Raw genomic sequence first — 27,351 nt, 5'->3', positions numbered from 1 at the left:
TACTGTATGGTATATACCCGCGCATAGGCCACCGTACGGACCTCTGGGTTGCATCGTCGTTGTCTCTCCGGTAGATATCGTATTAGTATCTATAATTCTGCCACGTCCCTGTCTTCACTCTCACTTCTTTGCAATCTGGTCTGGTTGGGCCTACTGTCATATACATTGCATGTTCCAATGATTTTCGATGCGCCAATCTTGCCTTGCAATTGAGATGTCGGAGTGTAACTGACGCGTCGATGTGCCCATGCGGCAGCGTGGTGTGGGTGCAGCTGGACCACGACGGGCGCCTCGGTACTTGTCCTCTCAATCCCCTACTCGCCTCTCACTCGCTCACACATCCAAAGTACCACTCGTCCGTCGCCGCTGTCAGGCCTTCTCACTACTCTGTGGGCATCTCCACGCAAGGGCGGATGGTGGTCCAAGTAATATTCGGACTTGTCACGGCTGTGCCATCCAAGTACTATGTGCACATAGGTCTCACCACCGTTGCTCTCGTCGTTCTCTACGCCTTCATACAGGGCCGCACAACAAACCGCGAACGGGACCTCCATGCACGAGTAATCATCCTTACAGTTGCGTACAGCATCCATTTACTTCAGCAGCGTTGATAACGTCGTCGTCCAGTAGGGAGGCTTCACGCCGCTGGGTCTCGTCCTGCTCAATGCCCTAGCCTCTCGGGGAGCACACATCATAGCACTCTCGCCGTATGATCTCGAGCACCCCTATCCTTCCCTCTTGATCCCCCTCCTCCGCTCGACGACCAACAACGAGCACATCTACGCCGACCATGTCGACCTCGCTGACCCAAAGTCCATCCGTGACTTCTGTACCAAGTTCCTCACCGGCCAGGACACGCGCCTGGATGCCGTTGTCTTTGCGCACGAGTACCATACAATTGGCTCGTTCTTCCGGCGGGGCGGGGCGGAGGCGTACGCGCAGACGCGGGAGGTTGCGTCGCTCGCGACGTTCCTTATCATGACCCTCCTGCTCCCTGCGCTCCTGGTCGAGCCCGCAGAACGCGACATCCGCATCGTCAGCCTGGTCAACCCATTCTATGCGGCAGCTGCCCCGGTCTTTGCGGCGCAACTCGCTGCTGCATCTTCTGAAGCGCCGGCGTCGTCACCTATCCTCCTGTCTGAAGGGCAGCGCGCCCTGCGCACGGCGATCCTCACCCGTCACCTGCAGCGGGTCCTCGATTCGCTTCCGAACCAGTCGCCTGAAGTCCAGGGGCCTAAGGGACAACAGAGCTCACAGGGCGCGAAGATAACACCGCAGCCGTCCAACATCCTCACCGTGTCTGCGTGTCCGGGGATCAGCCGCAAAGACACGATCTCGCCGCTGCTCGGCGCCGACAGGGATGCGCCCGAGGGACTCTCGAAGCTTGGCTTCCTCATGTGAGTGTCTTGCCTACTCTGTGTTCTGCTCGAGAGCCTCACGAATGCCCTCGTGTCCTAGCTACATCATCCTCTTCCCGTTCCTAACTCTGCTCACCAAGTCTCCCACCTCGTCGCTACAGACGGTCCTACATGTCCTCTTCCTGCCTTCTCCCCTGAAGCGCGCCCGTGCCATGCTCGACGCTGCGCTGAACCCCGACTCGGATATGCAGAACAAAGAGGCAAAAAAGGAACAAGGTTCGGAGGAGGAAGATGGAGACGTCCCGCGCATGGTGAGAATCATTAATGAGGAGGTGCTCAAGCCGGGCGCGCTCTATCGCGAGTGTGCGGTCGTGCAGCAGCCCGTGCCTGGTCTCCCCGCAGATCTCCAGGACAAAGACGGCAAGGCCGAGAAACCTAGGACGGCGAAGAAGGATGGGCCAGTCGAGACAGCCTTCCCGGATGATGGCGAGTTTGGCGGAGAGGCGGTAGGGAGGGCGGTTTGGGAGTGGTACGAGGAGCGGCTGAAGGTGTGGGAGGCGAAGGCTGGTGTTAATGGGGTGGACGCTGAGGAGCAAAGCGGTCAGTCTGCTGCTGCTGGCCCTCCTCCGTCATGAGCCTGCTATCTCTTCGTTGAGGCCTTTGTACTCCGTTGGTGGCATGAATATGATGCCGTTCCGTACTTATGCATGGATGTTCGGCCTGCGTGTTCCTGACCTTGATTCAAAACTTGGTTAAGTGCCGCACGGTAAGTAATCCACCTGTCGCAAAATCTGGCTGGACATGGCACCTAGTTCGACGAATAAGCTGACAATCGTCGTTGTCAATAAATACGTTCAGCTGGATGTCCTCATACCAGTGCTCATTGATATCGAACGAATGAGTTCTAAAAGGGTGGCTGATACGCTTTAGTTATGTATGCTATGTATGCTATCGCTTATGAATTGATACGTGCATTGCAGAATTTAGCCTAGATCACATAAACCCCAATCCGTCCGAATGACGGCTTAGCCAGGACAATCCCTAGAGTAATTCTCAGACAGTGACCTCGACGCTGTCGACGTCTGCCCCCCATGCTGGCTGCTGCCCTTTCCCGCTCCCTCGTCTCCCGGCGCATTGCCACGCACTCGGTGCGATGCTTGGCCTCCAAGCCTCCGCCGAAGCAGCCAGTGCGAGACACCCCTCCGCCACCACCGGCACCCACGGGACCGTCATCGCCGTCCTCGTCTTCAGTGCCTAGCCTGGATTTCTCGCCGACGATAGAGGAGGATGAGGGCCCTCGTGAGCGGACCGGTGCGCGGTCTTCAGAGAACTCGCTGTCGAGTATCGAGCGGAGAAGACGGATGCTCGCTCGCGGTGCGTTGGCAGCCTTCCTGGTCGGGGCCGGCGTGCAGACCTGGCTCATGGGAAGGGAGTGGGAGGAATGGGAGCTGAAGGAGAGGAGGATGGTGCGTCACAATATTTTCTCAGTGCGCTCATGAGTCCTGAGGAAGCTCGGTCCAGAAAATCGAGGATGCGCCTTCCACGAGATGGGGACGGACAAAATCTCGCTTCACCCAGATGTTCGACGTACGTCTCAGGCATCTTCTGGATAGTGCCACTTATACACAATCATCGTTCAGTTTTTCACAGAACCGCTGTGGCCTGAGCTCCTCCCCGATCCGCATCCTTCGATCCCCCAAAAGCCTTACACCTTGCTAGTGTCTATCGACGACCTGCTTGTGACGTCTACGTGGGACGTGAGTGTAGTCTCTTCCATAATGTCTCGTCCCTTGCTGACAGGGCATGTGCAGCGTCAGCACGGCTGGCGGACAGCGAAGCGTCCCGGGGTGGATTACTTCATCGCATATCTGTCGCAATTCTACGAAGTCGTCGTTTTTACCACCCAGTATAATTATGTAAGCCATCTCGACGCCTGTTCTTCCTCAGCGTGTTGACGAGTCAGAACAGACAGCAACACCTATTTTAGATAAACTAGACCCCTACCAGTTCTTCATCACCTACAGGCTATACCGGGACGCATGTCGATCTGTGAATGGGCAGCCGGTGAAGGTGCGATATCTTGTTCACCAGATTGGCTACCTAAGCTGACGGCATGTAGGATCTGTCCTATCTCAACCGAGACTTGTCGAAGGTCGTCGTTCTGGACACACACCCAGAGCACGTAACCCCGCAGCCGGAGAATGCTATCATCATGCCTAAGTGGACGGGCGATTCGAAGGACAGAGGGCTCATCGCGATAATTCCATTCCTTGAGTGTGCGTCGATACACCCGCGAACTCCTTGTGACGGGGACGGGAGTGCTGATGTCACACTACAGCCATAGGAATCTTCAAGCCGCCAGACGTCCGGCCGATCCTGCAGGCATACCACGGGAAGAACATCCCCGTGGAGTACGCCAAGAAGGAGGCCGAGATGAAGCAGAAGCACATCGCGGAATGGCAGCAGAGCAAGGGCCTTTCCACGAACTCTTTCACTCTGAGCAGTCTGTTCGGGAGCCCCAGCCAGGTCCGTTCTCTCCCTCCACTGTTGATCGCTGTTGTCCTGACCGTCCCTCTCAGCCGCAATCCTCGCCGATTCCGCCGACGTACCTGGAGCAGAAGCGCCGCGAAGCGCAGCTGCAGTACCAGGAAGAGCAGGCGTACATCCGCGCTAACAAAGAGAACTTTGAGCGCATGATCAAGGAGGAGCAGGAGGCGTTGGAGCGCGAGATGCGCGGGGGGACGTTGTGGGGCTCGATGCAGTCCATGGTGGTGGGCCCACCGCCCCCGCAGCAAAAGGACCAGCCTGCGCCGGGTCCTGCGGGTGTTGCGGCCACTGCTGGTGCGACGACTTCGGCTCAGCCAGGTACCGAGTGATGTGGTACTTGTGTCGGACATCCCCACTCTCTAGAGTCTATGGTGTCAATGCACATCTTATTCAACATTACCTAGCTTCCGCGGTGAGAACACACTGGTCTTTGGGGGTCATAATGACCAATTTGCTATATGAGGGTCCCTAGACACATAAACAACGCTCGCCGGTCATCAATGATTAGTGAGGGTTAGTCTCCGTTGCTGACCGTGAGGGTCGTGTGCAATCACCCAGTGGTCGACGCATCAGGCTGCACGCCAGCTGGTGTCGTTGCCACTGGTTCCTTGGGCCACCGTATTTCCCGGTAAAACTTCCCGGGACGACCCGTCTCGTCAACAGAGAACTGGACGATCGCACACATCCGCGATCCGTTCTCGACCATCATCGGCAGGTTCATGTCGAACGAATCTTCGATGTCCGCTAGAGACGCGTGCCAGTCCGCGTGCTCGCCGTCGAAGTCGATGTCCAGGTTGAAATTGGGGACGAGGTGCGGGTGGTCCGCGAGCAGGCTGGTGAGGTAGCGGTCGAGGAACATCCAGGCGAGGCGCCCGCCGAGCTCGGTGAACACGCTCGAGGCGTGCACGGTGCCGAGGGTGTAGCGAATCTCGCGGATGTCGAGCGCGGAGACGGGGATGACGCGTGCGCTGTTCCAGGATTGAGGCCCGGGCATAGTCGTGATGTTGATGTGTAGTAAGTTCAGGCGGGAGACTAGTGAGGGCTGGATATCCAGTAGGCCTGCGTATTCGCGCCGTCAATGAGTGGATGTGCAAAGTGTGCTCGCGAATGAGACTTACCGCGCCCTTCCACTGCGAACAAGTGTGCTGTTATGTCCGATAGCGGGTTGATGAACGCCGCGCTCTGCTCGTATGCCCGTGCAAGCATCCAGTCGCTGTGGAACTTCTCGTGTCCTATCCATTCGAGCTCGTCCAGAGCGAGCCGCCAGGTATTCTGGGAGACCGACGCAGCAGTGATGACGGCGATGTACGACGTCGGATCGGTCGTGAAGCTCTTCAGAGAGAGCACGATCGGCTCGCTTGACTGTTTGCGCGGGCGGCGCGGGGATGTGGTCCAGTGCGTCACGACGTCCTGGTTGAACCAGCTGACGAAGGACACAGCGACGGACGTCAGGAGCGGGAACGCCGAGAGCAGGAGGAGCAGGTCTTCCGGGGAGTGAAACACGGCCACCTTCATGACGAGCCGCTTGAGCCGCGGGAACGCAGCCATGAACTGGCGCGCCGCGCGTGCGGGGAACGCGCCCGGCGACCACTTGAGGTTGTCCAGGCGGAGGCACTGCACGCGCGCGAACCTGCAGAGGAGCGGGACGAGCCCGGGGTGCTCCCAGACGGCGCCCGTGTCGGCAGAGTCATACTGCGTGTCGTTCGGGTTCGCGCCGACGGTGAGCTCGCCGACGCAGAGAGGGATATCCGCTGAGTTGACCAAGGGCGAGTCCAAGAGAGTCTCCAGCCACAGGCAACGCGCGGGCGTCCGTAGGGTGACGGCGCGCAGCTTGTGCAGCCGTGTTGTGGGCACCCACGCGCAACATACCAGGCTGCAGGCTGCGAGCGCAGATGGGTCGTCCCAGAGATGGTCGATGATTATGTCGCACAGTTCGGATGGCAGGTCGGGGAGCATTCTCTAGATTCGTACCAAGTACTAGTACTAGTACTAGTAGTGCTTCAAGTTGATAGCCGCGCTTCAGAGCTTGTGGCTGGATCTGAGTAGTCCGCAAGAAACATAGTCCGCGATACTTGCGTACCTCCGCGAGAGTAGCAAGGGCAGGTCGGTCGTTGAATCGTTAATTTCAGCAGGCTCGGGTCGGCGCTGCTATTAACTCTGAGCTGTACTGGTCGTAGAAACGAGATGGCAAGCATTTATGTAATGACATCCTACACACATGTTTACGACGCTACACTTCCCACGCACTTCACGCCCAAAAAGGCAGGTATTCAAGAAACATGCGACGCGAGCTGCAACCCAGACATGTAATACGATGATTCCAACATAAAGCTATTATGTCCACCAAACTTCTCTAGTGACCGGTTCAGCGGCGAGCGGGCGGTACGGATGAAAAAAAGTCATCAAAAGGCCCACACGAGTCCTCAAGGCAAGCAGCTTGGGAATGTGGAGCGGAAAGTACGAGGCTGCCCTATCTCTAATCTCCTCCGCGTCCGCCCACCAGAGGTTGTCTTCCGCCAGCTGGACTCGCATGCGGAACGTCACCACCACCTCCGGGCGCTTCGACCTTGATACGAGGAGCGTCAGCACGCTGTCCAGCAGGGAGAAGTTGAGCGAGTCGAGCTGGAACGAGTCCGAGATGAAGGTCCCGAGGTTAAACTCGATCGTGCGGACATCGATGTTTTGCAGGTAGCCGGGCATGCTCGCTGCCCAAGCGTGTGCAGATCTGTCCGGCACAGGCCTGGAGATGTTGATGTACAGTGAATCGATGGTGGAGATGAGTGGATCGTCACGGACTAGATCGATAGGGCCTATGGGTGCAGGGAGTCAACTGCTGTAGCTGAGTAACATGTTCACATGCCGACGTACCGTCGGGCTCTCCGGTGACGGTGGCACTGGCTACTGCCACCATTATTCTACGCACTACAACATCGGCCTCGCTCTCTCCCTGTTGTCTGATCCAAGCGTTGTGCGGCTGCTCAGCGATTGCCCACTCCATATGCGCGACCGAAGCGCGTAGAAGTCGCGGATACAATGTTGCCGCTGCGAGGAACGCGAGGTAGGAGGACGGGTCAGAAACTAGCTGCTCGAGCCGCCAGTTCAATCCCGGCAACTCTTGCTGAGCAGTCTCCGCACGAGCGACAGTGCGTGATCGACGCAGCCACGACACAGAGGACGCCTGTAACCGCGACAAGGTAGGAGATGCCGACGAGATGTGCATGACGCTGTCGGTTGTGTCAAACACAACGCGCTTCAGGTGCAGATGTGACAGTCCAGACGCTATCGCAAGAAGAGCCTCTGCCGTAGGCCGAGGCAGACGGTCGTCCGCCCAAGTCAGGTTCTCCAGCCGCAGCGAGTGCACCCTCGTAAAGCGCCGCAGCAGCAGCGCGAGCCGCTCGCTCTTCCAGAAGGCCTGCACAGTGACCTCTCGGGCCGAAGTGTCATCCGAGTCCACGCCAACCCGCAGATCGCGGACGCACAGCGCGATGCCGCTCGAGTCGAGGAGCGGCGAGTCGAGGACGCGCTCGAGGCGCATGCAGCGGTGCGGGGAGCACAGCTTGATCGCGCGGAACTTGTGGACGCGTGCGGTGGGCAGCCACGCGCGCGACACGGCGCTGCAGGCGGCGAGGCTCCGGGGGTTCGACCATAGGAAGTCGACGACGATGTCGCATAGTTCTGGTGGGAGATTCGGTGTGCCCACTGTCTGCATGATTATCTAGTGGAGTGATGGTGCCGAGGATGTATTATGCACTTTAAATGTCGTTGCACCGATGCACCGCACTATAGCCGCAAGTTGTGTCTGTAGAGTTGTTGTTCTGGCGCACCGGAGCCCCGTTCGGGACATACACGATCGTCGATGACATATCATAGTACGAGACGCGGTCACGTGTACGGCTTGATCTGGCATGGGCGTCGACGCGACGCTGCTCAGTGCATTCCACAGTTGTGATATCCGCCAGCAGTTTCAGGCCATCGCAGTTCCCCACATCTTTTCGTGTCCAGCAGTGGTGTGTCTCTTGTCGTGGAGACGTACTATTTGGCTCCTTGCATGCACGGTTCTGTGTGTCAGTGCTCGCTCAGCCTGAGGCTACCAGTCCGGGACGTGTACGTGCGCACATGAAGAGATATTATGCATCAGACTTTCTGCGATCCGAGTTTATTTATTATGCAAAGCTCTAGGGGCCCGTACCAGGCTAAGTATCCACCTCCGCATTTGTAGGTCTGGCTAACAGCGTCGGTGGACTATGTACATAGGGTGCACCGCTGCCAGCTGCGCATGGTAGCGGACACGCTGTTGAACGTGCTTTCGCCCATATTTACCGACGCTTGCAGAGAACACCAGCAAGGCTCGCCCTGTACGTATGCACCTCTATATTTACGCGTCTACCAATTACTGACTCCTTTCTTCTTCTTCGTGAACCCTGTCTCGTACCCCACGTGAACTGCAGTGTTGCGGCTCACATCGCCAGCCAAATATATCACTCTGCCTTCTATGGATCTCTCTGGCTTCGAGGAGGCTGGCACACTGGCGTCCAAATACGGAAAACGATCGAGGGTGACGGCGATCGCAAGTTCAACATGTCAGCCGCCTCTCGCCATATATAACCCGCCCAGGTTCGACTTTCCCCCCTCATCCAACTTGAACTTGAACCACCACTGTCCACTGCATATTGCACATGCTCCCCATTCTCATCTTGCTTGGTGGCGCGCTGGCCCTCATCGGCGTGCTGCCCAGTCTCCCCCCGACGTTCAACGTCGGGCTGATCCCCAGTACACTCCTCCTGACGCCGGCCGTCATGGAGGACTTCCTGCTGTACTTGCCCTCCAGGTGAGTGTGCTCGACGCCTACTTGTTGGGACATCTGACTCACGCCTCGATTCCCGCCAGCCCCGCTGTAGAGGGTACCGCGGCCCTCGTCGGCGATCTTGTCGACGGGACCGCAGGCGTCGTCGGCGACATCGTCGACACCATTCGCAACTCGGCCGCTCTGGCCTCCCCGGAATTTATCTGGCTCTCGGACATGTCGCTCAGCGACATCGGTTATGGGTATGTTTCCTTGCTTCCACCGGTTCGACATCGTGTTGACGCCGTGAGCACACAGCTCGGTTTACTTCGACCTCGACTTCGTTCTCGTTGACACCCTCGGCGGAGCGGACATGGCCAACGGTACTGGTGACCGTCTGGACATGGACATCTCCTTCGTGGTCGCCTTCGATGACGAAGACGGACCCAAGAACGCTTTCAACAACACTGACGAGGGGGAGCCGGACGCGGCCAACCCTCCTGTCAGTGGCACCACGGCTGACGAGGTGCGCAACATCGTCAACCTCAACGAGACCGAGAAGGCCGTCGTCGATGTCGCCACCGCCGACGACGATAGCGACAACGGCCTCCACACGGTGACCGAGTGCGAGATGTTCATCATCCTCGTCGCGGTCTCCATCTACTGCATGCCCACCATCCTGCTCTACGGCGTTCCCCCCGTTTTCGCAGTCATCAGTCGCCTCCCTATCATCGACGTTCTCGTAGACGACATCCGCAGCGAATTCGCCAATCCGCGACTCTATATGATCAAGCTCATGTACGTTCTGGCGGGGCTGTACCTTGCCGAAGAGACACTGCTAGGACCCCTCTTCGGTGATCCGCTTGTACGCATCCGTTGGTTGATGGAGCACGGGTGGATCGACACTATGTTCCTGGCACAGGACTTCACGGTCTTGTATCTGTGGGCATGGTGGAAGCTGGTGGTCCCGACAGAACGGGCACGGGCTTTGGACGAGATGGGCTTGGCCAAAGTACCCATCTTTGAGGAGTGGGTTCTGCACAATACGGACGGCGGGGCTCATCGACGGTGTTCGGAGACGGGCGGTCTCTCTGGGCCCTGGGCACGCAAGGTCCTGAAATCGTTTGACAAGGGTGTGTACTACTTGCCGTGTCGTCGATGACGGAGATGCTGACTATTTTCGGCAGTATACGACGTGCTGCTGTATGACGAGAAGGGCATCGCTGCAGTCTTCGTCCAGCCGGAGACGACTGTGCTGTTCCGCGACCTTGACTGAGCCGCAGGTGTCCTACGTCGCAACACGAACAACTGAATGTAGTCCTCGGGATCCTTTCCGACGACGATAGGGATGAAGGCCCGTCGCGGCGGGTCCATCTACACGATGATACGACGCGCTTCGGGTAGGTTATTATTCCTACTACCAGCTGCGTGAATACTGACCCTCCGCAGCGTTATCGTACATCCTTCTTCAAGTTCCCGATGACTTGACAGCTCTTGTCACCGCCTGCCTAGGTTGTATATCGAGTCGGGTACTCGTAGGACACGCTAAGCACGCGATTGACGGTTGGGCTTCTGGTATTCGGACGGTCTTTCTTGTACACGGTGATCTATCGATTTGTACAGCCTGTTTGTTCTTGAAAATACCATCATCATGTAACACCTGGCACAGAACAAGAATTTTGTGTGAGTCAGCAGAGCGGGGTGAAGTTGCGTTTTGCACAGTGCGTCCTATCGGCACGGCTCTGGGGTGGACCGTAGGAACATATACAGTCAGCCTGGGTTCGTGGGTTCCGCGGCCGTATGGAACGTTGCCCAGGTCTAGTGGGGTAATCCAAGAATGTCAATAAATGAACGTGAGCCCTCAATACAAAATACAATAAACACTGCAGATCCAGGTGCATTACCCAAAATTGACATACAACTTACTCAAACACTGTACTGTACCTCCGAGTCTCTGCACATCAGTGGCACAGCACGCTACCTGCCGCCCTTGATCATACCTACGCCGGTGAGCTCATCCTTGCCGACGTCGCGCTCGAGGTCCATCGGGTCGCCCGCGCCCGAGTCCGAGCCGGACGCCCCGGACGGGTCGTCGCCGCACCCGCAGTCGTACGTCGCGTCGAGGTTGGCGCAGTCGAACTCGGGCTTGCCAAGCCGCTCGTTCACGAGGTTGTGCACGAAGCAGAGCCATGTCGCGGCTGATCTGCGGGAGGATGTCTGCGGGGAGCGTGAGTGAGCGGTGTCGGGGGAGAGGGGGGATGAGAGGGAGGAGGAACGTACCTGGGGAGGATATCGCCGGAGCAGCTGCTGGAACTCGGCCGCGCATTCGCCGCAGGGGTATAGTCGGGAGAAGAGGTGGAAGTAGCTGTCGAGTGCGTCTCGTTGGTCTTGTGTCGGTTCCTGCGGAACGAAGCATAAGCAAAGAGAATGATTGCACTACGTATTTGTCTGACCTCTGGGAACCTCAATGTCATGGTGTGCCTGAAGCAGTCATAAATTAGGCAAATGTCTTGCGAGACGAAGGTGGATATGGTCACTCACAATAGTTTCCACGTCGCCCTCCCCAGCTCCGCCTTTGCAGTCGCGTTCCCTAGCTTCGACATGATGACCCCGCCATGTACCGCCTCACCATGGATCGCAGGAAAATTGTGCAGCTCCTTCTCCACGCCGCCCTCCCCGAACAGCTCCCCGGTCCACGGGTCGATATACGAGCGCGTCGGAGGGTGCAGCAGCGCGATCGATCCAATGAAAAACTAATGCAAACCCATCGGGATCTCAGAGCACACCACGAGCGCCAAAGGCACGCACCAGGAACACGGCAATCGCGAGGAACGCCCTGCTGAAGCGCGACATTATCCTCCTCGTCAGCGACGGCTTGTGGGTGTGGAAGACTCTGGAGGCCGGGCTTAGCGGCTTCATCGTGGTCGGGGAAGAGTGCGTGTGCTTACGCGAATAGTGGTACTTATGCAGTGTGCTTGAATCACCGTGACGGCGCCGGCGGGATGGGCGCGGGTGCTAGAGACGACGTTTAGACGACCGCGTCGGGCGATCGTGTCGCTTATGTAAGCGCTCTCGGTGGCTGCCAGTGCTCTCTAGCCGCTGTCTGGGTCCGGACTCCGGTGTGAGACGCGACGCAGACGGAATGTAATCGACTTGCTCTCCAAAGTTCTGTATGCATGAGGTTGGGCCCTTGTGAACAGGCCTTGTCTGTGGGAGAGACAGAGAGAGAATTGGTACGTCAATAGTAACTCTCGGATACACTTTCAGATCGGGATTTCCTACGATTGAAATAGACTCGATAAAACTCGAGATAGTACACATCAGACAGAGACCATGAGAGACAGCGAAAGATACACCTGATTCATTCTGCAACAGACTGCACAGCAGTTCGACACGAACATATGATGAGAACTACAATCTATTTCCGCAACCTCCCACCTGGAAATCAAGCCAAGATCACGGTGTCGCACGGCCCGGCCAGCTGGAAGACAGACGCTTCAGTGAGACGGTCTCACGGGAAACAGATCAGAACGTACCGGGGATAGAGCGAACACTCCCGGACAGTGAACCTGTTGGCAAGCCATGCAAGGAAGCGCTAGAGAGACCCTTGTGAGTACAGCCCTAGACACACGGACGCGACTCCGGCTACGCACCTCCACACCAAGTCCATACCCTCCGTGCTCGCACGTGCCATACTTACGCTGGTCCGTAAACCAGTAGTACGGCGCGGGGTCAATGCCCTCGCGCTTGTACGCCACGAGGAGCTCCTCCATGTCCGCGATCCTCATCGACCCACCCACGATCTCGCCCACGCCGGGCATGAGCAGGTCGCAGCTTTCCGTACACACGGGCCCACCGTCCGCGCTAGTTCCAGGTATCTTCTTCATGTAGAACGCCTTGAGCTCCGCGGGGAAGCCGTACAGGAACACGGGCGTGCCGAGGATGTCCGTCATGCGCCTCTCCGCCGCTTCTGCGATGTCGTCGCCGACTTGGTGGTCAACCATCTTCGCGCTCCCCGCCTCGTCCCGAATGACGTTCCCCTCCGCGTCCTCCGCCTCATGCTGGATGCCGTGCTCGTTCAGCCAGGCGATCGCGTCGACGTACGAGAGCCGCCGGAAGGGCCGGGCGGGGGCGGTGAAGTTGGGGTTCAGCTGTTTGATGAGGGCTGCCGTTGAGGGGTCTGCAAGTAGCCTATCTACAGTGCTGCAAATCTAGCAAAGCCTCAGTATTGTCTGTGATAAGAGTGGGAGGCACTCACGATGCCCTCGATGTGGCTCATCAGGTCATCGAAAGTGATGAACGCCAGCTCCGCTTCGAGGTGAGTGTACTCGCTCAGATGGCGACGCGTATGACTACAGCTATGTTCAGACGAAGACCTCCTCAGGCGGATTCACCACTCACCTGTTCTCCGCACGGAAACTCTCCTGCACGCAGAAGACATCCCCGAGCGACGGAAGACAGGTCTCCAGGTAGAGCTGCGAGCTCTGCGTCAAGAACGCAGGCTGTCCGTAGTAGTCAAACTTGAACAGCGTCGCACCGCCCTCGACCTGCGTCTGCACCATGCACGGCGGGGTCACCTCGACGAGGTCACGCGACACGAGCGATTGCCGGAACGAGCTCAGCAGCGCTGCCCGCAGCTTGAGCACGGCGGAGGCGGTCTCGCCGCGGATGACGAGATGCCTGAGGTCTGCAAGGATAGAAGGGTCTGATTTCTGGGGGGATTTTAAGTGGGGAGGGCACTCGGGTAGCGGAGTCACCTACCTCGTTCAAGCGGTTGGTGAACGCATCCTCGCCACCCGGAGACGCCCCGAGGACCCTCCAGTAGTCGACCACCAGCTCGTGCCCACCCGGGGCGGTCTTTCCCTCTGGAACGGGCTGCAGCGTGCCCACGAGCTCGACGGTCGACTCGAGCGTGAGCGTGAGCGCGTCGTACGTCTGCGCGACCTTCCCCGAGAGCACGCACTGCAGGTACCCTGTCCCGTCCCGCAGGACGATGAAGATGATCTTGTTCTGATCACGCAGGCGGTGCACCCAGCCCGAGACGCGGACTCGTTTTGAGCGGAGGGGTGTGAGGTTTCCAAGTTTTGACTGTGGATGAGGGTATCAGGTTGGGACACAAGACACACCGAGCCAAGATGACTTTGTAGGCGCTAGATATGTTAGGGCAGAAGGTATGATGTCGTGTGATACCACCACATCACTGCTAAGCACGAAAGCTCATGCGGAATGCACAACACAAACAGGACGCAGTGAACGAGAGTCCTGGCGCACGGGTTCTGCGTAGCAGAAGGTATTCCTTGATCACGTAGAGTCATGATCGGATGGTGAGTACACGGTGTTAACGTCCATTGTATCCACTACCACAGATGCAGGCATATTATGCCATGCTTTGGAAGTTATGGAGGCAGCAATACGATCTGGATAAAAGTCGGGACACGGAATACGATCGCCAATGCAGGTCGCGTCACAAAAGGCGTATCTCGACGTGGAGATAGGACCGTACACAGGATTGTTCGCCTCATGAACGGATGCAAGGAAACCATCGCATGGCAGATGTAATAGTCTAGACATAAATACTCACCTTCACAGCAGCAGTGAGGGCCGGATCCTCCTCCAGAACGATCTTCTTGCTCTCCTCGAGCACCTTCTGTCTCCGCTCGCGCTCCTCCGACTTCTCCTTCGCCTCGCGTTCCGCCAGTTCCTCCGCCTTCTTCCTCTTCTTCTCCAACCCGTCCGCGCCCTTCTTTGCCTTCTTCAGCGCGGACTGTGTGGGCTCCTCATATGACGCGCTGGGATCCTTGCGTGCAAGCAACTTCGTCTCCGGGCCGTGCGTGAAGATCGCGAATGCGAGCGATTGGTACGGGGCCTCCGCAATGCCATTGCCGGTCTCGTCGGAGCCGGCAGAGTCGTCGACGTATATCGCAGACATGGTGGGAGGAAACAGTATGAGCAATGAGTCGACGCGGTGCGTTGCTTGGATTTTGGGATACACGCTCGAGTCAGTCGATCGAGATCTGATGAATTGCCGATACGGGGGTGCACGTGATCGCGTCCTGTAGCCATCGAGATTCAGAATCACGTCTCATCCACTGAGGCTTTCCTTCGCACTGGCTGCCGTGACTCGCCAGCATGTCTTGTAGCGATCGGATGCTGTGATTGTGTCATTCAAATATCAAGATGACTGTGCAAAGAACCGGTGACAAGTAGTTTGTATACAAATGGATAGATCGCCGTGTACAAGAAAGATCGTTCAAGTTCGAATACCAGAAGCCCAGCCGCCGATCGCGTGCTCAGCATGTACTACGAGTACCGGACTCGATATACAACCTAAGCAGGCACATCGGTAACCAACGCGGTGACAGGAGCTGCTGGGTAATCCGGATCTTGAAGGATGTACAATAACGCTGCGGAGGGTCAGTACTCACGCAGCTGGTAGGTGGGAATAAATACCTACCCGCAGCGTATCGTATCATCGTGTAGATGGACCCGCCGCGACGGGCCTTCATCACCATCGTCCTCGGGAAGAATCCCGAGGACTGCGTTCAATTGTTGGTGTTGCGATGTAAGGCGCCTGCGGCTCAGTCAAGGTCGCCGAACAGCACAGTCGTCTCCGGCTGGACGAAGACTGCTGCGATGCCTTTGTCGTCATACAACAGCACGTCGTACACTTCCACACAGAATAAGCATCGTCGTCATCGAAAACACAGCAACTGGTACGTACCCTTGTCAAACGACTTCAGGACCTTGCGTGCCCAGGGCCCAGAGAGATCGCCCGTCTCCGAACACCGTCGATGAGCCCCACTATCCGTGTTGTGCAGAACCCACTCCTCGAAGACGGGTACTTTGGCCAAGCCCATCTCGTCCAAAGCCCGTGCCCGTTCTGTCGGGACCACCAGCTTCCACCATGCCCACAGATACAAGACCATGAAGTCCTGTGCCAGGAACATCGTGTCGATCCACCCGTGCTCCATCAACCAGCGAATGCGTACAAGCGGATCACCGAAGAGGGGTCCTAGCAGTGTCTCTTCGGCAAGGTACAGCCCCGCCAGAACGTACATGAGCTTGATCATATAGAGTCGCGGATTGGCGAATTCGCTGCGGATGTCGTCTACGAGAACGTCGATGATAGGGAGGCGACTGATGACTGCGAAAACGGGAGGAACGCCGTAGAGCAGGATGGTGGGTATGCAGTAGATGGAGACCGCGACGAGGATGATGAACATCTCGTACTCGGTCACCGTGTGAAGGCCGTCGTCGCTATCCCCGTCGGCGGTGGCGACATCGACGACGGCCTTCTCGGTCGAGTTGAGGTTGACGATGTTGCGCACCTCGTCAGCCGTGGTGCCACTGACAGGAGGGTTGGCCGCGTCCGGCTCCCCCTCGTCAGTGTTGTTGAAAGCGTTCTTGGGTCCGTCTTCGTCATCGAAGGCGACCACGAAGGAGATGTCCATGTCCAGACGGTCACCAGTACCGTTGGCCATGTCCACTCCGCCGAGGGTGTCAACGAGAACGAAGTCGAGGTCGAAGTAAACCGAGCTGTGTGCTCACGGCGTCAACACGATGTCGAACCGGTGGAAGCAAGGAAACATACCCATAACCGATGTCGCTGAGCGACATGTCCGAGAGCCAGATAAATTCCGGGGAGGCCAGAGCGGCCGAGTTGCGAATGGTGTCGACGATGTCGCCGACGACGCCTGCGGTCCCGTCGACAAGATCGCCGACGAGGGCCGCGGTACCCTCTACAGCGGGGCTGGCGGGAATCGAGGCGTGAGTCAGATGTCCCAACAAGTAGGCGTCGAGCACACTCACCTAGAGGGCAAGTACAGCAGGAAGTCCTCCATGACGGCCGGCGTCAGGAGGAGTGTACTGGGGATCAGCCCGACGTTGAACGTCGGAGGGAGGCTGGGCAGCACGCCGATGAGGGCCAGCGCGCCGCCAAGCAAGATGAGAATGGGGAGCATGTGCAATACGCAGTGGACAGTGGTGGTTCAAGTTCAAGTTGGATGGGGAGGGAAAGTCGAACCTGGGCGGGTTATATATGGCGAGAGGCGGCTGACATGTTGAACTTGCGATCGCCGTCACCCTCGATCGTTTTCCATATTTGGACGCCAGTGTGCCAGCCTCCTCGAAGCCAGAGAGATCCATAGAAGGCAGAGTGATGTATTTGGCTGGCGATGTGAGCCGCAACATTGCAGTTCACGTGGGGTACGAGACAGGGTTCACGAAGAAGAAGAAAGGAGTCAGTAATTGGTAGACGCGTAAATAGATGTGCACACGTACAGGGCGAGCCTTGCTGGTATTCTCTGCAAGCGTCGGTAAATATGAGCGAAAGCACGTTCAACAGCGTGTCCGCTACCATGCGCAGCTGGCAGCGGTGCACCCTATGTACATAGTCCACCGACGCTGTTAGCCAGACCTACAAACGCGGAGGTGGATACTTAGCCTGGTACGAGCCCCTAGAGCTTTGCAGAATAAATATACTCGGATCGCAGAAAGTCTGATGCATAATATCTCTTCATGTGCGCACGTACACGTCCCGGACTGGTAGCCTCAGGCTGAGCGAGCACTGACACACAGGACCGTGCATGCAAGGAGCCAAATAGTACGTCTCCACGACAAGAGACACACCACTTCTGGACACGAAAAGATGTGGGGAACTGCGATGGCCTGAAACTGCTGGCGGATATCACAACTGTGGAATGCACTGAGCAGCGTCGCGTCGACGCCCATGCCAGCGGGACGCGGTCAGCTGACCGCGACGTATCTGCGCTCTTACAGCACGTTCGCGCCATTGGCAAAGTGTTGAAGTTGAACTCACTCTCCTGTGCGCATACCGAGGGAACTAGTCGTACACCATTCAGTTGAGGGTCGTGCGCAACTTGATGATACCGTCTAGCTGCATGAGCCTGAGATAACTACAGGACGAGCCACGGATTCGAATCGACTCATGTTACGGCTCGGGCCACGCAAGTCGCTGTACATGTGTCGGCAGAAAATTTCCTGCCAGAAACCGGCTGCATGAAAGTGCTTGAGCGGGCGACTTATTTGCAGGAAGGAAGCTAGTGACGTACAGGGGATCGCGGCCGCGCGCGACGAGGAGGCATCCGTTAGGGTACGCGTGCGCCACATGCGGGACCGTCAATTGTGTGGGCGTCGAGCCATACAACGGTGGTCAAAGAGTACCTCTCGCCGCTCGCGTGAACGTTGTGACTGAGCACTGAGCCGCGAACTCGAAAATGGGCCAAGACCGAGCACGTCGAAGGGTGATTTGGCCCCATACTTATTCGAGAAGACACATTGGAGACTTTCTAAGTCAAAAATAGGTGGCATGAAGAAGTACAAGTGCTGTGAGATGCGGGTACAGCGAAAAGAGGCCCATGGTCGGCGAGGATGAGTCCATGCACGGAAGTCGGTGAGAGGCGCGTTGGCGCGGTGCGGGTGGTAGCGGGTGCCAGTGGCTCGCTGGGGTAGATCTGGATCTTACACGTCGGCCATTCGGCGCGCCACTGGCCGCCACCGGCCCACCAACGCCCACCACAAGCCCACTACGCTCAGCGCAGTGCGCCTTCACCCATCCATCCCGACTTTCTGCACCTTCGTCTGGTTGGAAAGTCTGTGAATACAACATTGACTCTATCACTGAACCGTCTTCGCTTCACCGGGTCATTTCCTGTCATTTCCGTACCAACACGCGCGGCGTTCGCATGTGACAGTGTGCACACTGCACGATAAACAAATGAGCACTGCACCGAGAACTGTTGGACAGGAACATTTTCTGTATTAGAATCCCCCTGAGTGGCACAACCTGTGACGTCGACGGCGACCCGATTCGAGACATCTGTAGTCGTCGCTTCCGGGATTGGCAGGATGGCATGCTCTAGCTGGGATGTGGCCGGGATGCTGCTGAACATATTTGGTGAGTTACTTCAATTCGAGTTGATCCATCACAAACTCCCTTTTCCGACACTTGGGCTGTTCGCGACATAGACGACGCACGGCGCGCAACCCTGTCCCCTGCTGAGCCTGCTCAGCTGGCCGTGGCGATGCGGTTTCCCGCGCAGCCACCAAGGGCCTTGCCAAGTTGAACCGAACTCAGCGTTGACGTTGAACTCTGGAGTTGCTTCAGGCGCAAGTGACTCTTCTGGCTCCGCTTTCTGCCATGAACTCGGACAGATGCCTTCATATAGGCAGTAACTCCCCAGATGCGGCTAATCATGGCGACCATGAGCCTGTTTCAGGAGACCAATGGCTCGCCGGCTAACGCGCCACAGGCCACTGGCGCACCCCCTGATTGCTTTGACCACGGCCGGGCCACAGCCTGAGAGACCTGCCTAATACGGCGATGTATCGTTGCCTCGGTCTGGTTGCCAAGGACTGGCCACTGACGCCCCTCGCACGTATAAAAGGGGCGCGGAAACGCAGGTAGAGACCATAAACTCCCACTCCCCACAGCGCGAGTCCTCTGCTCACCAATCACGAGCATGTGCACCTACCCTTCTCTACGGCGATGGCGTCCCAGCCGCACTCGCCCTATACTCCCCGCGCTTCCTGATCCAATCGTCAAGCATGCGCACAGCGCATATACCCACCTAGTACGTCTCGCTTTGTCCGCACCGCCCGCTCTCCTCGCTGACCCGCCACCTGCGCAGTGTACAGGCCATCCAGCATTCCCAGTCCACTGGGAGCAGACTCAATCGGCCTCGCGCGAGCTCTGAGCCGCTGACCACTGTCGGGAAGGCACATCATGACCTACGTAGGCTCTGGCGAGTACACCAAGCCGACTCGACCGAGCCTGTCAATGGCCGAGGTACAGTGGCCTGATAGCCGAGCCGCAGGTCTTCGATCCCGGGTGGGGCCCGGTACGAGGAGGATCGGCGAGCCGTCGTGGCGAACGTGATGCAAAACGCACATGAAGGCTGCGGGCGCGACGCAGAGCGAGACTGTCTCCCCGCCATCTGCCCCGGAGCCCCAGGTTCACGGGTACGTGCTATATGTAGCAGTTCGTTGTGGCCGTCTTGATCACGCTCTCTCCGGCCGCAGGAAGACCCAGCGCGTTCTACTGGTAGTCCCGGGCACCTCACTCCATTGGCTCCCTCTTCATTGGACACACATCGACAGACTATCAGTGACACTGCTGCCGATCCTCTCCACGCCGCGCACCCATATCTCCACCCATGCCGCCGCAAGGTCTAAATGCAGGCTCGAAGACGGGCCGTGTGTTGAGGACCCCTGCGGGACACTCGTTACCCAGCCAGCGTCGACTCGGAGTCGAAAGTCTGCCATCCATACCTGTCTCCCAGCCCGGGACATGACATGCCGACCCCAGGGGAATACATCGGCTCTGGATTCTTCGCGACCGGTGTTCGCGTGTAAACACCCAACTAGCGATTCAGCATAGATGGACTGTTGCGCCGGATACGGGCCATTAAGTCCAACACCAGGGCTTCTGTAGGACAGACTCACCAGGACGTCCGCTCCGTTCAAGTTCGTTATGGGCCAATGCAACGGACAGGCGTCCGATCAACTTGTGAGACAGCCCTTGCACAGCCTGCATATCTTGTGCTTGCTGTTGGCCACCAAGTTTCAACCCGTCAAAAACCGACATACCACCGTTCGCACATGGGTCGCTAATTGGGAGGTTGTCGCATGAGCTGAGCCTTGAGCTAGTAATACTGCGCTGGCTTTAACTGTACCACACCTCCATATATACGCAATGTTCCAGTCAAATTCTGGGGTCCTTTCCTCTACAATTGTGTAGCCCTGGTTGCGCTGTGTTGTACAGTGACTGAGCCAAGTCGGATTGCCAAGACGGCTGTCGGTTGAGATAAGCGCTCAGTATCGCCGTTGCGCAGATCTTGATCTCAGATGCGGTGACGCGTCCTCGTGAGGTCCGTCAATCCGCGCGCCAGGACGTCGACTTCATCGAGCTGACCTCAGTTACCTCCTCCCCAGTCAGGTCACCAGCGCTGCCGTGGCCTGCATATGAGAGGCCCTCGCGCTCGTGGTTGTACAGTGAGCGGCCCCGCCAAGGTCTCCACTGAGCATTGATCAACAGACTCGGTGCCCAGGGCCCAGGGATGACTGGCACTGCCCCACACTGCGAAACGAGCTCTATTGGATGGGTTGCACACGAGGTCCTTGGCAACTCGGTGCTCGCGACGACACAAATTACGGGCACTGGCAGAGCGCGTTCATCAACTCGTTAGTTGGACATGATAGTGGGCATTCACTTGAAGACCCTTGCGCCGTGGCCACAATGGTCATAACCCATTGTCGGCCACGCTAGGCACTCAGGCACTCCTCGGTTTGGGTGACAGGGGCTTCGGCTAAGACCATGGCCACGCAAGCGACCTGCTTTGTTCTTGTCTCCTGACGCTTTGACCGTACTTAGATGAGCCACATACATAAGTGTGACTCAACCAAATGCGGCGATGCGTGGCACCCTAGACTTGATTAGTCAGGTGTGGCCCTCGACGCTCGGTGCTCGTATAAAAGGACGCGGAAATGCCGGCAGTGACCGCCAACTCGCCCTTTCTACAGCGCTTGTAGTCAGTGCAATCCCCTCAATAACCCACCCCTACTACGGAGATGCACACGTATCATCCCCATCGACGACCATTGAACTGCCTCGGGCTTCCTGATCCAATCGTCAAGGATGCGCACCGCGCATATACCCACCTAGTACGCCCCGCTCCACTGTCGTGCAGTTCCGTGCTCTAACTGATATGTGGTCTGCGCAGTGTACAGACCATCCAGCGACTATTGTCGGCAGGCGGCGGACACATTTTGGTTCTTCTTGACCTCCAGATGGTGTATGTCATCGACCACACATTACCACAATACGGGCAACGCGGCGACCGCCTCCACCTCATGGACGAGTCCCATTGTGGTACGGGCGATGTCATAGGGCTTGATACCCAATCAACGCGTCCCGCGTAATGGGAACGTTGGTTTACGCGAGGGAGAGCGGCGTCGTTTTAGTGCATGCGCTGCAGTGTCTAAGAGGGAGATAGAGGATACGCGTGCATCGGATGCGTATGGCGATCAACGGGCGGGTGCCTCGGACTACATAAACGATTCCGACGGCTCCCGCACCCTTGGCGTCGACGCTCTCGCACCCTTCGGGCTCATATCTCGCGTCCCATGCGTACTCCTATCCGTCGGTCGACATGAACGGCATGCCCACACGGACGCCACACACGCGTCTCTCGGTGGACCCCGCACACTGGTAGGGTCCCCCGATGCCCCGCCGCATCAGGGCGGGTCGCCGATTTACCTCCATCCAGAGAGTTACGGTGGATCGACAAACAATGGTTACTTTGACGGCGTTCAGTGGGTCGTTCGTATCAGTTCTGCGTCTTGTCGGTCTCATCTGCCACCAGAGCATCTTCATACGCCACATTCAACGACGATGAGTGGACAACACACCCATTCGACCCCACATTCAATCCAACTCCTCTGTAAGTTCGCCTTGTACTGTTGTACTCACCCGTCTGATACCTCGAGTAGTTCGATGCAAGGCTCAGTATTGACATCAGGTATGGCAATGGCCCTGCAGCCGGATTCCTGAGGATTCAAGCCTTTCGAGCCGTCACCACCGTCGAATGTGCAGATTACGTCCGTGCCTGTAAATGATGCACCATCTGCTTCTTCACCTCCGGAGAGTTCGCCGCCATTGCGCCCCGTTGTCGGCCAGTGGGGCCAGGAGTGTGGCCTCCCCTTGGACGACTGGGGACTGGAGCGGTCATTCATGCCACCCAGAACGACCAACGCGCCCGCGGACAACAAACACAGTCGGTCGATCGGTGAGTATCGAGTTCTTTCGATATACATCCTATCGTTTCATGACAATTTACTCACGTACTGTTGGCAACGCAGTGTGCCTCCGCCGGACTGCAACTCCGCAGCGCCGGTCGATCCCTATTGCCCCGTTGTCTCGTCACCCGTCGGTCGTGTGGCCGAACGATTACCCAAACAATGGGTCACAACCAGGCAAGAGCGACGCCGTCATCATGGGAGGCAGGGAACGCACACTGTACGCCCGAGCCACTCGTGGAGCCATGGACCAGCCTCAGGTTCGTCGAGAAGAGTTGAAGACGGAGGCAGATCGTGGCGACGAGACCAGCCTGCACCTCACCAGCAGGTTGAAGAAGTCACTTCCAATCCTCTTCAACTACCGGTGCCTCGCCTTGTCTAGGTCAACGGCAAGCGTGGCATCGAATGTTTTACAGCGGCACTGAAAGGCCTTGTGCTCGCGCGTCTCCGAGTCCCGGCATCCTTCAGTACACGTACTGGAATCGAGCTTCTACTCATAGTCCTACTAGTACCCAGATCGTCATCAAGCCTCGCTGGCCACAATGTACCACACCTCCATATACTAGACTTGTGTATCAATGTTTAGAGTATCTTCAATTTTCTGTTATTGATCATTCACCAGTAACTTGATGAGCTGAGAAGATTCAGAATCCACCAAATGTGTGTATATAAATTGTGTCGGTACGTCTTTGAAGGTAACTTATTATGATTCTTTTTTTAAGATCGCTTAGCGCCCGGGCCTGGCGCGCGCCGGCGGGTGCGCGTAGGTGCGCGTGCCACCTGCGTGCCACCGCGACCGTTGACCGTGACGAGCTGGTCAACATGTTCCGCGCACAAAACGTCGTTCGCTCCCTTCGACGAGGACAATCATGGCGAGCTCCGCCGCTACATCGAAACTTGGGTTATCTGCGTGGAGAACTCCTCAAATCTTTGGAAGAAGCCCAACCGGTGTATGAAATGAAACCACAGTGGTGGCAGCGGGGGACATATCTCGTCGTTCTTGTCAATCTAATCGCGACGTGCGTTCAAACCCTATCCTCCTCTTCAACGACATTAACGCGTTCCAGGCAGAATTGGGTCGATTGAGCTCGTATGGAAGCATTGGACGTACTGGGAGCCGCATCCGCGAGAGGCGGAGCTCGATACCGGTGCTACGAGTGCAAGTGCAGGTGAACGAACGGGGGAATACGTCCTGCGCCCGTGGTATCAAAGAGGCATCGCCGTTGCTCTGCAAATGGGCTTCGGTGGCTTCATCGGCGGCCTCCTCCTAGGCACCCGCCAACGAGACGTCCGCAGGATGTTCCTACTACCCCGCACCTGGCCCCCTGCGCCCAAAGCTGCGGCCCTGCCAAGACCCAGCCGCCTTCCCCCAGCAGCAGCGAGTCCGGAGAAGACGGAAGAACGATGGCTCATCCTCCAGTCGCTCATCAATATGAACTTCACCGGGAAGGGGATCGCGGTGCCAATGAACCAGTGCGACCTCGGGAAGGGCAGGGACGACTCCGAGCTCAAAATCAAGGTCAACGGCATCACGACCCCGTTCTTGGTGCGTTTGGACGGCAACAGTAAGGTGTGCGGAGAAAAGCTTTCGGTTGGGCAGGCGCGGGACGAGATCTTCAAGTGGTGGTATGGGGAGGCGTTGGGGAAGAAGCTGCGTGGTAGTGAGCGATGGAAGGAGTTGCCGTGAAAGTGGGTCGGTTGATGTGTTCGTGCTCTTACCTTCAAAGCTACTGAAGCATGTCCTCACGCACGTGTACTTAGGTGCTTGGAAGCTGTGTTCGCGTTTGTTGCGGGGCATTGGCACATGGAGGTCGACGCCCTTCAAACCCTGATGTGCTCTGGATCTGACGACTGAGCACGCTTGAAGAAAACGGATGGCTGGATGCTTGACTGGACGGCTTGAATAAACCATCCTCGCGACTCCGTAGCTAAAACGACGGTTTGATGCACGATTGCGACTCATCAGGTCGCCAGCGACGGTGGTCAGCGCATGTGGATGAGATCTTGCTCGCGCCGCGCGGGACGCAACGTAGTGCAGTTTTACATGAACATTTGCTAGTTTGAAGAGGAACTGGTGTGATTCGTAATACACAAGGAACGCGATTGTGAAGTCTTGTGCAGAATCCTTGACTGCATCAAGAGCGCATGCGGCAATTTAAGGAGGGGAGAAGTGAAGGTAGGTTATTACCGTAACACAACGGCTTGACGGCTGTCGTGCTGACAGCTGCGAGAATCAACAACGAGCATATTTATGCAGGAGACCCGGTATGTATCTCAGACGCAGAAGGAGGAGCATGTGCGGAAAGCACAGCATGTCACCGTTGCACAGTCACTTGCACTAGACCATGAAGCGACCTACAGGGCGCCGTATATCGAGGTAAACACTCAGGGATATGTACTCTGCACTGTAAGTTACCACTTCCTTCATTACCGACGTACGAGCATTGTGTACTCTTGTAAAGTCCGCTCTGACGAGTCTTGTGCTGGTAGTGTCGCGCGCTATCCTGGCGTCAGCTTGGGCCTCCGGGCCTGAACCTGAATCGCGGGCAAATCGCGGGCATTGTTGGGGTGCTCTCCCATGCCCATGCGGTTACTGAACACCGTTGGACCAGGTACATTACAGCGCACGCCATGTACCTCTCAACGATCGCGGTTGACCGTTGCCCGCATCGATAGGTCGATTTCGATACGCGCAGTCAAGCGCAGGCTCTCCGAGGTGTGCCAAGCACTGCGCAGGCGAGTCATTCATGCGGTCCAGCGTACTTATGCAACTGAGCAGTTCTGGCTTCTACTACGCATAACAGCGCCGCAGTCTATGAAGTCTCGGGGCTCGTACGCAGTCGACGAATGACGCGCCTGGGCGCTCCAGAGTCCACACGATTATATAGTGTGATATGCAGTGCCCCCACCCAGATCCCCAGCCCACAATGTCCTACCAAAACCCCCACGCTGCTTCTACAGACGTCGAGAAGGGGGCGTCCACCGCGCCCAGCGTGCCCACACTCGTGCCGTGCCCGGACTACCAGGCGACGTACACAGTCGCGGGATCTGCGCTCCCGGAGAGGCAGGCGCGCCGGCGAGCAAGGTTCAGGGCGTTGAAGAGGTTCTTGCACGCGTTCGTCTTCACATGCCTCTTCATATACGTTGCGCACCGGGTTGCGCCTCGTCTGGTGAGCAGCACCATTTCATGCTGACCTGCATCAGGGCCCTGACATACCTCTTCATGCAGTCACGCTTCGTAGGAGAGCACGGCAACGGCAACGGCATGCATCAGAGCCCAGCCCACGTCCCTGAAGATTGCATCCCTGCTGAATGGGAGTTCGACCCGGAGGGCGTGCTTCCCGTGGACCACTTCGAGCACGTCGCGGAGACATCCTTCGAGCTCCCTCTTGACTCCGAGGAGCTGTTTTTCGTATCCCATGGTTCGTCTAACATGGCAAACGGCGTCATCGAAATCTCGAACAGCGGCGAGCCTGGCGCGGATGTCGTGAAGGTCGACATCCTGGGCTACTTCAACAGCCAGCATCATTTTGAGGAGCTTACCAAGGTCTGCCAATTGAGTGCTGACGACGGAAAGGACGGCGTAGGAATCTTCGTAAGTCCTCGATGCCCAGCTTATTTGGGCGTAGTCTGAGCCGGCTTATCATACAGGCTCCTCGTCAATGGAACGGCCATGACCACCGCCACAGGATGCAGTTCAGGATCCACGTGCGGCTTCCGCCTTCGTCCGACGGCGCTGTGGTCACTGTCAACAAGTTGAGCACTGAGCTGCCGACCTTCGTGCACCATGTCGGGGACCTCAAGGACACGATTTACTTCAAGGAGCTGTCCCTGTCGACGAGGAACATGCCCGTCCATGTCCACGTAAGTCCTTAGTCTGCCTTACTCGAACCAATTCCTGACCGCACCGCAGTCTGTCGTAGCAGGCGCAGCTTCGGTTCGCTCGACCAACGGCATCATCGACGGCCACTTCAACACCTCGCACACCCTCGACCTGCAGACCTCCAACGGGCCGATCAGCGTCGTCCTCGGCCTGTTCAACGACAACGCCGGCGAGGTGACCAAGGCGCGGCTGCAGACCACCAACGGGTAAGCCTCTCACGCCGTATCCGCTGCCGCACACCCACTGACACCACACGCCCCAGCCCGATCAACACGAACGTGAGCCTGTTCTCCACGACGTCCTCCGGCACGGGCGGGCTCTTCGACGTCGATACACACAGCAGCAACAGCCCGGTGCGGGTCGTGCTCCCGTACGCGCCCGCGGAGCACGTCCTCACGCTCGCCGCGCGGACGAGCAACTCGCCGGTCGACCTCGTCCTGCACCCCGCGTTCGAAGGCAGCTTCGCGCTGCACGGCTCGCGCTGGATCTCGCCGCAGGTGCGCGTCGACGACGGCGCGGCGGACCCCGCCGGCCGCGGGCGCAGACGCCAGGTGCAGATCAACAGGATCAGCGGCGCGGATGTGAGCGGGTCCGTGGCGTGGCTGCCTGCGAAGCAGAGGGAGTACGGCCGCGTGGTGGCGTCGACCTCGAATATGGGCGTTGCTTTGTACCTGTAGGTTGGTGAGTCGCGCTGGAGAAGTTGATTGTATGGGACGGACACGGCGTGCGAATGCGGCGTGGGGGCGGGGCGGGGATCGTCGCAGGAGAATGACGGGTGCTTACGACGGCGGGCGGGGATTGGCGGGGGCAAGGTAAAAAACGCGAAAAGCGCCCCAAGTCCGGCTAAAAATCTTGTTTTTTTCGGCCATAGATTCGCCTCCCCGTAGGGAGCTCGCGGATTATCGGGTACCAGTGCATTTCGTGCGTCGCGCAAACGAGACTCGGTATGTACATGTGTGTGGCAA

The 27,351-nt window shown here is 57.6% G+C and overlaps 10 protein-coding genes across 10 annotated transcripts; 5 read left to right on the top strand and 5 right to left on the bottom strand.

The window, feature by feature from the left end:
• The first annotated feature begins 294 nt into the window (after positions 1 to 294).
• C8Q71DRAFT_774072 (uncharacterized protein) lies at positions 295 to 2,083 on the top strand. The gene is made up of 3 exons (XM_047924494.1): positions 295 to 575; positions 631 to 1,397; positions 1,459 to 2,083. Exons 1-3 carry the CDS (start codon positions 414 to 416, stop codon positions 1,991 to 1,993), a joined length of 1,464 nt encoding a protein of 487 aa, XP_047776331.1. The 5' UTR covers positions 295 to 413; the 3' UTR covers positions 1,994 to 2,083.
• Positions 2,084 to 2,449: 366 nt separating this feature from the next.
• C8Q71DRAFT_712569 (NIF-domain-containing protein) lies at positions 2,450 to 4,234 on the top strand (the record flags this gene model as incomplete). Its single annotated transcript, XM_047920862.1, has 8 exons — positions 2,450 to 2,824; positions 2,880 to 2,945; positions 2,999 to 3,115; positions 3,170 to 3,274; positions 3,327 to 3,428; positions 3,478 to 3,634; positions 3,697 to 3,884; positions 3,938 to 4,234. 8 exons carry the CDS (start codon positions 2,450 to 2,452, stop codon positions 4,232 to 4,234), a joined length of 1,407 nt encoding a protein of 468 aa, XP_047776330.1.
• A 221-nt stretch (positions 4,235 to 4,455) lies between these two features.
• Positions 4,456 to 5,861, bottom strand: C8Q71DRAFT_860372 (uncharacterized protein; the record flags this gene model as incomplete). Its single annotated transcript, XM_047927791.1, has 2 exons — positions 4,456 to 4,964; positions 5,024 to 5,861. 2 exons carry the CDS (start codon positions 5,859 to 5,861, stop codon positions 4,456 to 4,458), a joined length of 1,347 nt encoding a protein of 448 aa, XP_047776329.1.
• Positions 5,862 to 6,094: 233 nt separating this feature from the next.
• Positions 6,095 to 7,738, bottom strand: C8Q71DRAFT_909600 (uncharacterized protein). Its single transcript, XM_047929051.1, has 2 exons — positions 6,774 to 7,738; positions 6,095 to 6,715 (listed from the first exon to the last, which is right to left on the bottom strand). The coding sequence occupies exons 1-2, from the start codon at positions 7,612 to 7,614 to the stop codon at positions 6,240 to 6,242; spliced, it is 1,317 nt and encodes a 438-aa protein (XP_047776328.1). The 5' UTR covers positions 7,615 to 7,738; the 3' UTR covers positions 6,095 to 6,239.
• Positions 7,739 to 9,207: 1,469 nt separating this feature from the next.
• C8Q71DRAFT_774063 (uncharacterized protein) lies at positions 9,208 to 10,433 on the top strand (the record flags this gene model as incomplete). The annotated part of the gene is made up of 3 exons (XM_047924493.1): positions 9,208 to 9,821; positions 9,876 to 10,088; positions 10,138 to 10,433. Coding segments are annotated over exons 1-2 (587 nt in total), but the record flags the coding sequence as incomplete, so codon positions are not given.
• Positions 10,434 to 11,704, bottom strand: C8Q71DRAFT_774061 (ERV/ALR sulfhydryl oxidase domain-containing protein). The gene is made up of 6 exons (XM_047924492.1): positions 11,637 to 11,704; positions 11,497 to 11,581; positions 11,230 to 11,441; positions 11,142 to 11,169; positions 10,969 to 11,088; positions 10,434 to 10,905 (listed from the first exon to the last, which is right to left on the bottom strand). Exons 2-6 carry the CDS (start codon positions 11,539 to 11,541, stop codon positions 10,666 to 10,668), a joined length of 645 nt encoding a protein of 214 aa, XP_047776326.1. The 5' UTR covers positions 11,542 to 11,581; positions 11,637 to 11,704; the 3' UTR covers positions 10,434 to 10,665.
• A 188-nt stretch (positions 11,705 to 11,892) lies between these two features.
• C8Q71DRAFT_774059 (asparaginyl-tRNA synthetase) lies at positions 11,893 to 14,824 on the bottom strand. Its single transcript, XM_047924491.1, has 7 exons — positions 14,270 to 14,824; positions 13,450 to 13,776; positions 13,090 to 13,400; positions 12,947 to 13,040; positions 12,342 to 12,899; positions 12,225 to 12,283; positions 11,893 to 12,169 (listed from the first exon to the last, which is right to left on the bottom strand). The coding sequence occupies exons 1-7, from the start codon at positions 14,615 to 14,617 to the stop codon at positions 12,145 to 12,147; spliced, it is 1,722 nt and encodes a 573-aa protein (XP_047776325.1). The 5' UTR covers positions 14,618 to 14,824; the 3' UTR covers positions 11,893 to 12,144.
• A 442-nt stretch (positions 14,825 to 15,266) lies between these two features.
• Positions 15,267 to 16,971, bottom strand: C8Q71DRAFT_774056 (uncharacterized protein; the record flags this gene model as incomplete). Its single annotated transcript, XM_047924490.1, has 3 exons — positions 16,498 to 16,971; positions 15,410 to 16,035; positions 15,267 to 15,355 (listed from the first exon to the last, which is right to left on the bottom strand). Exons 1-3 carry the CDS (start codon positions 16,647 to 16,649, stop codon positions 15,267 to 15,269), a joined length of 867 nt encoding a protein of 288 aa, XP_047776324.1. The 5' UTR covers positions 16,650 to 16,971.
• A 4,372-nt stretch (positions 16,972 to 21,343) lies between these two features.
• C8Q71DRAFT_860366 (uncharacterized protein) lies at positions 21,344 to 24,190 on the top strand (the record flags this gene model as incomplete). Its single annotated transcript, XM_047927790.1, has 8 exons — positions 21,344 to 21,369; positions 21,429 to 21,577; positions 21,684 to 22,020; positions 22,071 to 22,148; positions 22,198 to 22,213; positions 22,268 to 22,493; positions 22,567 to 22,867; positions 23,575 to 24,190. The coding sequence occupies 8 exons, from the start codon at positions 21,344 to 21,346 to the stop codon at positions 24,188 to 24,190; spliced, it is 1,749 nt and encodes a 582-aa protein (XP_047776323.1).
• A 1,578-nt stretch (positions 24,191 to 25,768) lies between these two features.
• Positions 25,769 to 27,063, top strand: C8Q71DRAFT_712762 (uncharacterized protein; the record flags this gene model as incomplete). Its single annotated transcript, XM_047920874.1, has 4 exons — positions 25,769 to 26,098; positions 26,155 to 26,367; positions 26,417 to 26,592; positions 26,649 to 27,063. The coding sequence occupies 4 exons, from the start codon at positions 25,769 to 25,771 to the stop codon at positions 27,061 to 27,063; spliced, it is 1,134 nt and encodes a 377-aa protein (XP_047776322.1).
• Positions 27,064 to 27,351: the final 288 nt, after the last annotated feature.

Source organism: Rhodofomes roseus (assembly GCF_022264815.1).
Source record: "Rhodofomes roseus strain CIRM-BRFM 1785 chromosome Unknown C8Q71scaffold_18, whole genome shotgun sequence".
Lineage (NCBI taxonomy): Eukaryota > Fungi > Basidiomycota > Agaricomycetes > Polyporales > Fomitopsidaceae > Rhodofomes > Rhodofomes roseus.
The sequence above is the reverse complement of the archived record's forward strand: the minus strand, read 5'-3'. Positions and strand labels throughout refer to the sequence as shown.